This window comes from Cyanistes caeruleus, chromosome 14 (assembly GCF_971803275.1).
Source record: "Cyanistes caeruleus chromosome 14, bCyaCae1.hap1.1, whole genome shotgun sequence".
Lineage (NCBI taxonomy): Eukaryota > Metazoa > Chordata > Aves > Passeriformes > Paridae > Cyanistes > Cyanistes caeruleus.
The window spans coordinates 19,705,976-19,720,482 of NC_141714.1; the positions used below are offsets into that span (position 1 = coordinate 19,705,976).

The window sequence follows — 14,507 nt, forward strand, 5'->3', positions numbered from 1 at the left end:
CTGCAGACATGATAGATTTCTCTGGGCAAATTGGAACAAGGAGTAGAAAACTGAAAGGATGCACCAGTCATAGCCAATGAGTCTCCTATTGTCCTGCATAAAAATCAAATGCCTTTTAATCATTTCAAATGTTCTTCTGGGTATCAATTAGTCACACATTAATATCAGCATTGCTTCTCTTCCTCAGTTCACATCAGATTAAATTCTCCCCTGTCATATACACTCGCTCTCATTAGCTTCATGGAGATTAGTAATTGTTCCCTCTCCATTGGCATTGATGGGAGATTTTCATCACAACTGCTTTTTATACAGAGAACCTGGTTGTCATCTTAAGGACACTAAGGGGTTTCCCCCAAAATTGTTGTCTTTTCATAAAAAATACTATTTTTTTTTCTTTTTTTTTTTTTTTTTCCCTTGAAACCCTGAACCCCAGAGCATTGGGGAATAGGGGGAAAAACACAAGATTTTTCATGACAATCACTTTTCATGACAATCCTACAGTTTCTGTCCCTCTCTGCATCCCAGCTGCCACTGAGACAATATCCATGTCCTTGTCAGGATCCAGTGGCTCTAACACAGCCACAGCTGCTGAGGGGGGACCCTGGGGCTGCAGGGGGATTTGGTGCTGTCAGAGCCCCCATCCAAGGCTGGCTGTTCATGGCAGCCTCTGTGGAGAGCAGCAGTGTGGAGGGCTCTCATCCTGCTCCCTGCTCTCCCTGGGGCCAGGACAGTGCGGGCTGAGCTGCCCTGGGTGTGCCTGTGCTCACCCCTGCTGCCCCCAGCCCTCCTGGCAGCTGTGCCAGCTGTGCAGGGCCAGCTGTGCAGGGCAGCTGTGCAGGGCCAGCTGTGCAGGGCCAGCAGTGCAGGGCAGCTGTGCCAGCTGTGCAGGCCAGCTGTGCCAGCTGTGCAGGCCAGCTGTGCAGGGCAGCTGTGCCAGCTGTGCAGGCCAGCTGTGCAGGGCAGCTGTGCCAGCTGTGCAGCACCAGCTGTGCAGGGCCAGCTGTGCAGGGCCAGCAGTGCCAGCAGTGCAGGACCAGCAGTGCCCAGGGCTCCAGCCACAGCATCCCCCACACCCCCAGCACCCACCCTGGCCTCTCCATCCCCAGCACTGCCAGAGCTGGAAGGGACCTGTGATATTTATTGAGTTTTATTAACTCCCAGTCCTGGGAGGTTCTCACCTCTTGCAGCTGATTCAGACACCCGGCTCCTGATGGAGTTACAGTGATTGCCGTTAAAAAGCTTGACATTTACCTTACAACAGTAATAAAATAATAATGCCTAATTTGGTTTATGAGTGGTATTTGCAGTGTTTCCTGTGCCTTGAGTGGGGGATATGGTGAAGATCTGCTGATCAATTATGTCTGCTTAGCAGCACTGCTGTAATTCTTTCCTGTAATCAGAACCATCTTTCAGTAGAGCTGCTCCAAAGTTTTCCTCTGAAACTCTAATTTTGACAAGAAAAGAAAATGTTTTCAAATACTTGAATTTCCAGTGAATAACAAAAGCTTCCAAGATGGAACTTTCTGGAGAGAAGTGGAGACAGACAAACCTGGTGTCTGCACAGATTTGCTGCATTTAGATTTCCAAAACCTCTCAGATGTTTTCAAAGGCTGTCTGCAATTGCTTTCCATTAAAAAGGGTTTTTTTATTCTCCTCCAAACAACCTCGTCAGTATGATTCCCTTCTGCTATTGCCATCTCAAACATTAACCCCCCTGCAGTGCGTTTGGCACCCCTGGTACTGCTGGGGGGCTGTGGGGTGAGGAGCTGCTGCTGCTCTGGGGCCAGGGAGCCCAAAGGCCTTTGCAGGGAGCAGAGACACACCAGGGCACCCCCAGCACACACAGGAGCACAGTGCTCTCCCCAGGCTGTGCAGCATCTCTGTCCCTCCAGGATTTACCCCAGGCTGCAGCATCCCAGTGCTCACAAAGCCAGTGCCAGACCTGCTAAAAGCAATTTCTTTCTCCATTTCTCATCCTGAGCAAAACTCGATGTGGATTTTCTTTTTTCAGTGCAATTTTAATTAGTGCATGATGCACTTTGGGTTTTTATTAGAGTAAACAGCTTGGAAAAAAAGTCCATGCCAGCTCTTCTACACCAGGGAGCCTCATCCTGTTCAGACCAGAAACCTCACGCCGGATTTCTGAAAGCCTTTCTTAAGATGGGTTCATTTCCATGAAGAAATGCTATGATTTCAACAAATGGAAATTTCTGAACATATTGAAAAAGAAAAAAAAATAGTCAGGAAATTCCTGGCTAGACCAACTTAGGGGTAGGGCTGTGCACAGGGCAGAGAGCTCAGGCCTCACCCCACACACGTGTGCACACTGCATGGCCAGGTACAGCCATGCACACCCTGCTCACGTGTCTGTACACACACACAGTGCACACACACAGACAGACACAAACACACACACAGACAGACACAGAGACACACACACACACAGACACACAGACACACAGAGACACACACACAGACACACACACACAAACATTCACACACACACACGTGTGCACACTGCATGGCCAGGTACAGCCATGCACACCCTGCTCACGTGTCTGTACACACACACAGTGCACACACACACACACACACAAACATTCACACACAGTCACACACACACACGTGTGCACACTGCATGGCCAGGTGCAGCCATGCACACCCTGCTCACGTGTCTGTACACACACACAGTGCACACACACAGACAGACACACACACACACACACGCACACTCACACACAGCACACACACACACACAGCGACACACACACAGACACACACACACACACACACAGACACACAGACACACAGACACACAGACACACACACACAGACACACACACACACACACACAGACACACAGACAGACAGACACAAACACACACACACACACACACTCACACACAGTGCACACACACACACACACACACACACAAACACACTCACACAGGTGTGCACAGATGTGTTCCCCTGCCCTGCTCATGTGGCCCTGCCATGCCCCTGTCCCCCTGCCATGCCCGTGTCCCCCTGCCATGCCCCTGTCCCCCTGCCATGCCCGTGTCCCTCTGCCATGCCCATGACCCCGCTGGCAGCTCCTGGGCTGTTCCCACACACGCACAGACAGTGCAGCAGTGTCCCTGTCCCCAAGCTCACAGGTACCCTGCAGTCTGGGCACCTCCAGCCATTGGCACACGGGCAGAAGGGAAGGGCAAAAGCACAGACCAAGCAAGGAGAGCGCCCTGGACGTGTCTGCCAGCCAGGGCACTGTGGGGCTAGCCAGGGCACCATGGGACCAGCCAGGGCACTGTGGGGCTAGCCAGGGCACCATAGGGCCAGCCAGGGCACCGTGGGGCCAGCCAGGGCACCGTGGGGCCAGCCAGGGCACTGTAGGGCCAGCCAGGGCACCGTGGGGCCAGCCAGGGCACTGTAGGGCCAGCCAGGGCACCGTGGGGCCAGCCAGGGCACTGTGGGGCCAGCCAGGGCACTGTGGGGCCAGCCAGGGCACCGTGGGGCCAGCCAGGGCACTGTAGGGCCAGCCAGGGCACCGTGGGGCCAGCCAGGGCACTGTGGGGCCAGCCAGGGCACTGTAGGGCCAGCCAGGGCACCGTGGGGCCAGCCAGGGCACCGGGGGGCCAGCCAGGGCACTGTAGGGCCAGCCTGGGCACCGTGGGACCAGCCAGGGCACCGTGGGGCCAGCCAGGGCACTGTAGGGCCAGCCAGGGCACCATGGGACCAGCCAGGGCACCATGGGGCCAGCCAGGGCACTGTGGGACCAGCCAGGGCACCGTGGGGCTAGCCAGGGCACCATAGGGCCAGCCAGGGCACCGTGGGGCCAGCCAGGGCACTGTAGGGCCAGCCAGGGCACCGTGGGGCCTGGTGCGGGCACATCCAGCGGTCTGGCACCAGCCAGGCCCCGCGGCCAGCAGCGCTGCAGGGATGCTGGCTGTCCCTCCGTGGGGGTGGCCGTGGCCCAGCCTTCCCCCTGCATGTGCAGCCAGAGCCTCTTAACTCCACCTCGGAGCAGGCTGGCTCCTCGCACACGGGACACCATGGGAGGGACGGCTCGGCGCAGCCCGGAGCGCTGCCGCTTTCTGGACGTAAGTTCACGGCTTGCCTCGCCACCCTGCATCCCTGCGGTGCCACAAATGTCTGAGGAGTGTCCTCCTCCCCCCGGGAGCCCCCAGCACACCCTGCCTGGCACTGCTTTGTCACCCAATAGGCAGAAGCAGCCAAGCCCAGGAAGAAGAGCTGCCCCGGGTACCAGCTCTGTGGACTGCTCCTCTGCGTGCTGCTCCTTTCTCTTATTCTGATATTTTTTGGTGTCAAATACCTCTGGAACCCAGCACCCAGAAAAGTAAGTAAAAATTCTTTGATCCTGCATTTCAGAGCTTTGCTTCCCCAGAGCTGTCCCCCTCCCCTTGACTCGCTGAAACTTTTAACAACTCTCCAAAAGCCAGGCAACTTCACAAAATGCATTTTCTCAGACCACAGGTATTCATGGGACTTTTAAAAATCTTTGCATTATTCATAACTAGCTTTTACTTTACACAGGCTGGGTTTTTTCCCTGTCACCGCATTCTTTCCCCAGTTGACAATTACAGGGGACGGGAGCTAAGCCATGAAGAGTTAAAGTTACTCTTATTTCACCAGCAGCAAATTTTATGACAAGTAAGAAAATATTTTCCATTTCATTTCAATTATCTTGCCAGAAACCGGTGGAAAAGTCATTATGCCACCGCATAAAGAGGAGAGAAAGCCAGGACGCAGCGGTGATTGATTGTCACGGATTATATTTCTTACTTTAATGTGTCTGCAATGTGAGGGACGGTGAGACGGATTAGCTTCTGGAGGAGCTCCTGCTAACTGGATTGGGCTCTTTTATTCCCAGCTGCAGACGGACACTGCTGCAAGTGCTGAGCGTGTTGGGGCAGCAGCAGGACTGAGCATCTCCAGGCACAGCCTCTGCCCACTGCTGCCAAAGCCCTTTTTTATCCCACACCCCAAGAAAATTGTTTAACCTCGAAACCAGCACCCTGCCTGCTGCCTCTCATCCTCTTTTCCTTTGAATTTCCATGCTCATCCAGGAGGCCCCTCTTTGCACCCCATCACCAGTGGGTTTTTCTAGCTCTTAAGAACATCTCCAGAATTCCTGTGCACAGCCAAGGCAGGCTCTTTCCCACGCTGGCATCTCCAATCTCCCCCCTGCCCTATCCTGGAGCTGCTCCAGCCTGGCCAGGCTGCCCTCCTGCTGGGCAGAGGAAACACCCTGCTAGCTGGAAACTTTATCTTCTTATCAGCAAATGGAAATAAATACCCCCCGAAATAAAAGAGAAAACAATAAAAGCCATATGTTCCTCCAGAATCCTGCCAAGATGATTATAAAGTCTCTACTGTTCCTAGCAAAACAGGGGTCATGCCAGGCATGAGGGGAAGAGGCTGTTAACCCCTGGAGGGGCGGTTTTCTCTGAGCAGGCAGCACAGAGTCAATGCCACAGCCCCAGAAAGGACATCCAGCCCTTGGTGTCCTCACTGGTGGCACTGGTGGAGGATGGAATCCATCCAGCACCCCCAGCACCTGATGGGCAGGCAGGAAGGGTGTGAGGTGATGAGAAAGCAGAGCTGTTCCTGCACACAGACACTCCCAGAGCCAGCACTGCCCCGTCCCTGTGGCTGTGGGGCTTCTCCAGCCATAGGAGTCCTCAGGACACAGCAGGCTGGGGGAGTGGCAGTTTGTAACGCTCAAAAATATCAGCCAAGGGGAATTCAACTCTTTAAAGAACATGAAACCCTTCAAGCTTCCTTTGTGTAACTGAAGAGTGGAAACAAAACTTGAAAGAGGAGTTGTTCCTCTGAGGGGTGGCCTTGGACACGGCTCTGCCCTCTGCACAGCAGCCTCCCTGCCGGCCAGCACAGCTGATGATTCAGCTAACGAGGGCTTCATCACAGCCTTGCAGAGGGACATATTTCAACCATTCACCAGCAAGTGTCATTTTTAGCCCTATAAAACATCTCACAGCTCTCTGAGCAGCACAGAGCTGGCAAAGCCCAAGTGGGTTAGCTGGCCGCTGTGCTGGCCAAAGTAATTCTTTGTAAATGGAGAGGCACTTGAAGGTAAGGTGCCACCTGGGATCCTGCCCTCCTTGAAATGATTTATGGCACTGTGTGCATTTTGTCAGTCAAAACCAGCGGCCTTCCACCCATCTCAGGCTTCAGACTGTTTTACCATATCATAAAATCCATTGAGAGCTATAAATCTTTACAAAGTCTTCCTGCAGACCAGCAGATGTCCGTGGCTGCTGAGGCGCACATCACTCCTCTGACCTTTAAGCAGGGGTGAATGTACCCATCAGTTCCCGTCTGCACAGCCAGTTCTGCCCCCAGGTGGATGCCAAGCAGGGGATACCAACGCTGGGAACACGGCTGAGAGACTTTGAACCGCCCCAGGGCAGGGATGTGCAGGAACCAGGGCCCTGTGCAAGGGGGTTTGGGCTGGCACTAAGGGCAGAGCTCCTGCCCCACACCAGTGGGGCCAGCATGCTCCTGCCTGGTCCCATGGCCACGCCGTGGGATGAACAGAGCTCTCCCCTCCCTGTGCCTCCATCTCTGCTCCCTGCCCCGTGCATTTGAGGGGGTTTGCACAAGCCCTTTACTTCCACGTGGCACTGTTCAATTTGGGAAGCGAGGCTCCCCAGGGCCTGCTGGAGCTCACTGTGCCAGCAGGACGGGCTCTGTGCCTCAAACAGCATCTGCCACTGCTCACCCTGTAAGGGCTGGGCATCCACAGGGAGCGGGGGCTGCTGGAGCACGGCCAGAGCTGCTCCTGCTCCCCTGGGATGATGCCGGCTGCTGCGCCCCAAGCTCTGCAGCAGCTCTCGAGGAGCTCTTTGATCCACAGGCAATCCTTGATCTCCTCCAGGCAGAGAGAGGCTCCTGCCTCTGCCTTTCAGGAAAACCAGAAGGCTCAGAGTTGGAGAGAGTAAGCTGGGGAGGACACAGTGGAGCAGGTGAGCTGGGGACACAGCAATGGAGCAAACGAGCCAGGGATGCAGCGTGGAACAAGCGAGCCAGGGAGAAGGGAGAATGGAGTACCTGTGGATTTGGGAATTCAGTCTAGCCTGGGATATAACCAGGCTCATGCCACAGAAAGCATCAGCTGTGGCAAAGCTGCTGGTGCAGGTGTGGAATCTTCTCCCAGGCCTGACATCCATTACCCCTCGTCCTGGCTGCAGCCTGCTCTTTCAGCCAACCCAGGCTCCTCCCTGGGAGCTGCCTCTCCTCCTGCTGCCCTGGTGATTGCTCTGGCTCAAGCTGGGCTGTGAGGAAGCAGCCAGTCCCCAGCAGTGGGGGTGACACAGCCGGACAGCCTGTGAGGCTGGAGGGGTGCTGAGCTGACCCCCGTGTGACTTTGGCCTCCCAGGTTTATGACATGGAACACACGTTCTTCAGCAACGGTGAGAAGAAGAAGATTGTGATGGAGATTGACCCACTGGCCAGGACAGAGACCTTCAGCAGCGGGAATGGCAGTGAGGAGATCCTGGAGATCCATGACTTCAAAAATGTGAGTGTGGCCACTTGTCCCTGAGCCCTGCAGCAGGACTGATGGGATCCTGTCACACCATGGAATCACTGGAGCAAGTCCCGGGACTGTTTATTCCTGCAACAAGGAGAGCAAGACCCAGACACGCTGGGGATGCTCTCAAAGGAAAGGAGACATGTTATCTACATAAGATTCCACCTGTATTTAATAGTGGCGTGGTTCAGTTCCAGTGAAATACATCTTAGAAGCAAGACCTGGTTATTGGATTTACCCTTGCAAAGGAGCACAGTGATCATCAGTCTATCTGAGCCCAGTGCATTTGTCTGTCTGGAGAGCATTAAAACCTCATGACGCTGTAGAAGGCTCTCTATGAAACCTAATTAAAATTTGTAGGGAAATACCCTGTGCAGTGACATATGGCAAAATTTTGAGCTAATATCCTAGCAGGAACCGGGGGGCTGAATGTTCATATAACCATAACGGTCAGATGCTCTTCTGCATATTTTTATTTATGATAATGAGAGCTCATGATAGTTAGGAGATAGGAGAAGAGGAGTAGAGTAAAATTTTATGTCTACCTGCCTTAAAATATTTGTAAAAAGCCCAGTTCTCCCAAACCATAAAATGCAATATCCCTTATGAGAACCTGTTAGTACATCTTAGCACCGCTGCTGAACGGAACTGGCACAAAAATAGCAACAGGAAAAATATGACTAAACCCTCCTCCTCCAGCTGTACCCTGCCTCCAACGGGTTATTCATCCTACTCTTTGCCCTCACTGCTTTTTGGGTGTTTGCTTTGTTCCCATAGGGAATTACCGGCATCTTCTTTGTGGGACTTCAAAAGTGTTTCATCAAAACTCAGACTAAAGTCCTACCCGAGACAACAGAGGCCAAGATCCCTGAGCTTGAGGTAGGTGAATAAAACAGGGCTCCCCTCTGCCCTGTGAAATCCTCTCCTCTCCCTGGCACAGGGGCTGCCATTCCTCCCATCTCCAGTCTATCCAGAGATGCTGCAATAAAGAAATAATGAGTTGTGATCGCTTCATAAAATGATCTTGTTTCAGAGGATTGCTTATAAAAACAAGTGAAAAGAGACGGGATTAGACAGCGACAGACAAAAGCACAATACCAGAGATCAAGAACAATAATCCTGTTGTAGTCAAAAGGTCGTAAGGCAGCTCAGGATTAGCAGGCACCAAAAAGTCAATTAAATCGTTTTCTCCAAGATTTCAGCATCATGTTTTCAAACAGAATGAGGCAGAAATAAGTGATTTAAAAGAGAAGCCACATTTAAGAAATGCAAATTGGGAAAACTCTTGGCGTGCAGACGTGAGAGGTGGGAAGTGCCAGGCTGGGGCCACTTCCTTGTCCTGCATGGACCTTGATCCCACTGATGTGCCTGATGGCATCCTGCTGCAAGGAGCCTCATGGAAGGAAGTGTGGGCTCCAGAATTTAACCCCTCTCTGACAGTGTGACCTGGAGTGACAGCTCAGTGCCCAGACCGCGTTTGTCCTTTGTCCCTGTCCCCGTCCCCGAGGCCCTGGTGGTGGCACAGCCTTCCTGCCTCCCCATTTGCAAGAGGACGGGTGTCAGCAGATTGAATCCCCCCCAGGGAAGCTGCTGCAGATAAAACGCCAGCAGGACACGTGTTTGAAATGAAGCGTGGGCAGAAACATTTCCCTGAATCATGACCCAAATTCCCAGACACCGATTCTTTGATTATGCCCTAAGAAGCTAATAGATCTTTTCAGCTACCGTCGTAAAAGGGATATAACTTCCCAGGCTTTAGCAGAACATTGCCCCAGGTAGAGAGCTGGAATGTAAAACCCAGTGAGATAAATGTAGATTTAAGCTCTAGTCATGTCTTCTTGGAGCCTGCACGCTGCCAGGTCTGCAGGCAGCACCTCCCCGACCCCGCGGCTCCCACCAGACTCCAGAAATGACCCAGACTGGGTCAGGTTGTGTTGGCTCCTTCCTGTGACTTCCTGAAGCCGTAAGGAAAAACTCTATAAAAGAGATATACAGCTCTAGGTGCCTTCTGGAGAGAAAAATGCTTTTTGCCAGCTTGCTCTATGGGCTACCACCACCAACACAGACAACGTTGCCTTGGCAGAGAGCTCAGCGCAGACCCACCCAATAATCTTTATATATCTCCTCCCTAAGTGCCTGCCAAAACACACCATGGACTAATGCGACGGCAGAGACATGTGGTATAAATTACAGAATACAGCCATGCAAAGAATTTCTGTGAGGAGTAAATTAAAGTGTTCCATCAAAAAATCAGTAGCAGAAGGAGAGAGAAATTAAGTCCTAGGAGCAAAGTAAAGCAGAGGTGCTTTAATCTTGTGTTTTAAATGACTGGGGGGCTCCAGAAGGCTCTTGCAGATAGTGGGGACTGTGCAGGAGAAGGGTCTTGGATGATGAGCTAAGAGAGAAGGGAGCAGGGTGGTGAGGGCTGTGGGGGTATCACTTGTGCATCCTGTGAGCACCAAGAGCCAAGGCAGGTGAAGTCCAGCTGCTCTCTGGGAGGGGAGAGGTGCCTCTAGGCCAAGGGGAGGAGAAGCAGGCAGTGGTGGGAGCAGGGTGTCTCACCACACCAGGGTAATGTCTCACTCTTCCTTCCAGGGACAAGAAATCACCACCACCTACTTTGAGCAGTCTGTGGTCTGGGTGCCTGGGGAAAAGCCCATTCAGAACAAGGAATTCCTGAAGAGCTCCAAAATTTTTGACATCTGCAAAAATGTGACCATCTTCTGGATCCACCCCACGCCGATAGCAGGTACAAGGAGCCACCTCCTCCCCAGGGGCCTCATGAGCCCTCTGACTGGGAACAGCCCTGTGACACACCTGTGCCCCCCCTGCCACCTCCCCCTCTGTGACACGGTGGGACACTTCCACAGCCTCGCTGTGCATGGCAGACATGAACACAGTGCTGCCCATGACCGCAGGAGATCATGGCCAAGGTAATAGCAGGGGCTGAAGTTTCTCTCTGCAAAGCACTTGTTTCTGCCGGCTCCCCACCGCCCTGCACTTTGCAGAGTCACCACCCTCCTCATAACAAGGGGGGAAAAAGACAATCCCTTGTACCTGCAAAGAAAGCAGCACTGCTGGAAACTGGGACGCCTAAATTCTCGTCACCACATGAACATCAGAGTGCGAGCAGACATCTGCATCTAAATCACACGGCGGGGTTGCCACCTCCAGCTGCTCACTACACAGCCCTTGCAGAGGTTGTGGCCTCTGAGATCTGCTGGTGTAATTACCCACTCTCTCTAACCCACTTCCAGCAGAATGAGCCAGTTTAAAAAGCCCTGCTGAGAAAACTCCCTCTGCTCTGCAGCCACAGGGGCACACGGCATCGCTCACAGGCCAGCTCACCAGTGATCCACGGGCAGCTGGGCACCGCAGCTCCCTGACGCAGGGCGAGGCTGCTGTCCTTGACTGCTGTCCCCTTGTTAGAGGACATCTGCAGCAGTGTCCTGGGCCAGTGAGTCCAGCTGGGTCACCAAGGTGCATCCAAGGCCTTTGCCAGGACAGCAGTGTCCCAAGGCTGTCTGGCATCTTCCCTAGCACAAGAAAGTTTTGCTGCTGTGGTTCTTTCCTAAGCTGAGAGCTGTAGCTGGGCATGATCTGTCCCAAATGATGCTGCTTTGATGGGGCCCCACAAATCCACCTCCCACACAGCCACAGCCCCATGCAGGAGATACCAGCACCACCCACCATGGGCCTGGGGATGGAATGGGCTGTTGTGTCCTGCAGCCCTGCAGGCTGGGTGGGAGCAGGAGGTAACAGAGCACTGCTTTGCCAGTGGGATTTTCATGTACCCTGGCACCAAATTCTGCTAGAGACATTAATTCTTTTGCTGCATTTGTCCGCCTGTTCCGTGGTTATTGACAGCAATATTTGGACTCTTCCTGTAGCTCCTGAGCTGTCCAACCTTGAAGGGGCAGAAGAAGAAGACCCTGAGCTGCTGCTGGACAAGCAGAGCTGGCTGGACAGGGGGAGCGAGCGTGAGCTGGAGAAGGAGGCGCAGGCAGGGCCCAAGCGCCGGGCACGGCAGCTCACCGAGGAGGATCTGCCCGTCAATGACTACGTGAGTGAGGGAATCCCACCCTGGGCTGCCCTGGCCGCAGTCCTGGTGATCCTGGCGCGGCCCCAGGCTGTCCGGGCTGTGTTCCTTGGGATGCCCTGTGCGTGTCCCTGGGGTGTCCCCATGTCCCCAGGGAGCTCTCTCCTCCTCTGGGCTGCCCAGCCTGCCCTCCCAGGCTGTCCTGCCGTGTTCCTGGGGAGCCACAGGACCCCTCCCCGCACCGACTGTGTCTCTCCCCGGCAGTCGGAGAACGGGCTGGAGTTCCACCCTCTGTGGGATGAGCGGGGTTACTGCTGTGCCCAGTGCCGCCGTGCCAACCGCTACTGCCGCCGTGTGTGCGAGCCCCTGCTGGGCTACCACCCCTACCCGTACTGCTACCAGGGCGGGAGGGTCATCTGCCGCATCATCATGCCCTGCAACTGGTGGATCGCCAGGATGCTGGGCAGGGTGTAGCGCCCGCCGCTCCGCCCTGGGCTGCGCGCTGGCACGGGACAGCCCGGGTGATGCCCGGGTGATGCCCGGGTGACGCCCGGGTGATGCCAGGGTGATGTCCGGGTGATGCCAGGGTGATGTCCGGGTGATGTCCGGGTGATGTCCGGGTGATGCCCAGGCGATACCAGGGTGATGTCGGGTGATGCCCGGGTGATGTCCGGGTGATGCCCAGGCGATACCAGGGTGATGCCCGGGTGATGCCCGGGTGATGCCCGGGTGATGTCCGGATGATGCCCGCACACCTGCGGCCCTGGCACCTCCCGGGTGACCCCTGCACACCTGCGGCCCTGGCACCCCCCGGGTGACCCCCGCACCCTGCGGCCCCGGCACCCCCCGGGTGACCCCCGCACCCTGCGCTGCTGCCGCGGGGCTGGGCGAAGCTGCGCCCGGCAGTGTCGCGGAACAGCAAGAGGCAAACAATAAACGTCTCGTATGAGCGATTGCAAAGAAAATGGAAAGTCGTTTCGTCTCGGTCTGATGCTTAATGGGTCTGCGAAGTGATCTAATTGCGCGGCTGCCTCCTCAGGAGCATCCATAACTCAGGTACGGGCACTGCCAGCGCAGTGCGAATGTGCAGAGGTCCCTAATTTGCTCCCTGATGGTGCTGGGGACTGCTCAGCATGTCCTGACCCTCTGTTCCAGCGTGCTCTGACGTGTTCAGCTCAGGGGTCCAGCTCCCCTCTGGAGCTGTGTGCAGCACAGGCACAAGGAGCTCCTTGGGGAACCAAGCAGCCAAAGTCAGAGGGAATCCACTCCTGTGGAGGACCTCAGGAGCCACCAGCTGTCCCCAGCCCTGTCACCAACAAATGGCTGAAGCCTGAGCTGCTGCAGGGAAGAGGTAAATCCTCAGCACTGCAGCTGTCCTGAGCAGGACACTGCCTGCTGCAGGGCTGAAGGCTTACACCAAAATCCCTGGGCAGATTTCTGCCCATGGCCTTGGAGCTCGTGCCAAAGCCAGGTCCCAGATTTCATCCCAGGGAGCCAGGGCTGCCGAGGAGCTGTGACATCCTGCAGGTGTCACCTCCTCGGTGTCACCAGGGGAGCACACTGCCACGGCCAGAATGTACACACAGAGCAGGGAACAGAGGCAGGTGCCAGGTGTGGCACTCCCAGGGCTGCCAGACCCCCTGCAAATCCCCACAGCTCCCATGGGGATGTGAGCACGTTTTAAGGGCAGTTCCCCTCCTCCCCGTTCATGGCTGCACTGACAAAGTGGTTAAAACACTGGGGGGCACAGTGCAGCACAGCTCCCCACACACCAACCCGCCCTGGGGACACCCAGCATTTCTGCCAAGTCCCTTGGGACATTTATCCCACTGAGAGGGGAGGTGCAAACACAGCGGGGGGATGTGTGAAACCCACCCAGCCACAGCTGCTGTAAGAAACCAGAGCCCTGGGGCCAGCCAAGAACGCTTTTGTCCCTGCTCTGGGTGTCCAGACAAGTGACCAAGGTGCACCCAGTGCCTTTGTCAGGACATTGGTCTCCCAAATCTGTCTAGCATCTCCCCCAGGACATGCCTGTACCTTTAGAGCATCTCTGCAAATTAAAGTGAGTCATCTACATAAGTGCTATTTAACCAGATAAGATCCACACCCTCTGATGGCTGCAGTGCTTTTGCTGCCTGTGGGGATGAGCAGGCTGCACAAGCCTCCACGTTCCCCAGGTTGGCACAACTCATGCTGGCTTTCCTGCAGCTGCTTGGAAACCTCCAGGCTCCCCGTGCCACCCTCTGCCAGAACCGTCCCCATGCACCTGGCATCACCTCCACCAGGTGTCCCAGGAAGGAATCTGCCTGCAGAGGCAGGGCACAGCCCAGGGCAGGGTCCCTCTCTGTGTGCAGGCTTTCGGATGAGGATGGATTTATCCAAACCCATTCCTGCTTCTCACGTGTCCCTGCCCTGTCTCCATCCATCCGTTCGCTCTCCGTAGCCAATCTCCAGCCTGGCTCCCGTGCTCTGACGCACTCTGCCCTGCCATCCCAAGCCAGGAGGCTCTCAGCCAGCCAGGAGCTGACAACAGTCTGATTTACTCACCTGGGATAAAAGCAACACCAGGATTTGGGGCGTTTCCCTCCAGGTTCCTACGTCAGTCATTGTTGGGCTGGGGCAGCTCACCCAGCACCCAGCAGCTTCTGCCAGAGAGGTGACACTGACAAAGGGCCACCACTGCTAGCCAGGCTTCACTGCTCTGTTTACACCTGCCTCCTCCCCAGGAGCTGTACAGGGGCCCTGCATCCAGCCAGACACAGCTCATTTGAGTTCAGTGCTTGAGACCCAAAAAATCCCCCAAGCTTGGCAGAGGGGTGCTTCACTGCGGCAGCAGGCTCACAAAGGCAGAGGCTTGCTGACAAAACTGCCCAAAAATGAGCAGTAACAAATGAATTC

At 55.0% G+C, this 14,507-nt stretch overlaps 1 protein-coding gene across 1 annotated transcript; it reads left to right on the forward strand.

Annotated features, from left to right (window-relative positions):
• Positions 1 to 379: 379 nt before the first annotated feature.
• TNMD (tenomodulin) lies at positions 380 to 12,574 on the forward strand. The gene is made up of 9 exons (XM_086850361.1): positions 380 to 860; positions 951 to 2,625; positions 2,692 to 4,097; positions 4,220 to 4,354; positions 7,418 to 7,558; positions 8,348 to 8,449; positions 10,166 to 10,319; positions 11,461 to 11,633; positions 11,874 to 12,574. Exons 3-9 carry the CDS (start codon positions 3,747 to 3,749, stop codon positions 12,081 to 12,083), a joined length of 1,266 nt encoding a protein of 421 aa, XP_086706487.1. The 5' UTR covers positions 380 to 860; positions 951 to 2,625; positions 2,692 to 3,746; the 3' UTR covers positions 12,084 to 12,574.
• Positions 12,575 to 14,507: the final 1,933 nt, after the last annotated feature.

What these genes read in the sequence shown, in the direction of transcription:
- TNMD (XM_086850361.1), top strand. Translation starts at nt 3,747, where the DNA reads ATGGGGCCAGCCAGGGCACTGTGGGACCAGCCAGGGCACCGTGGGGCT. An exon ending in AGATCCATGACTTCAAAAAT is followed by an intron (nt 7,559 to 8,347) that starts GTGAGTGTGGCC and finishes TTGTTCCCATAG; the next exon opens with GGAATTACCGGCATCTTCTT. An exon ending in ATCTGCCCGTCAATGACTAC is followed by an intron (nt 11,634 to 11,873) that starts GTGAGTGAGGGA and finishes TCTCCCCGGCAG; the next exon opens with TCGGAGAACGGGCTGGAGTT.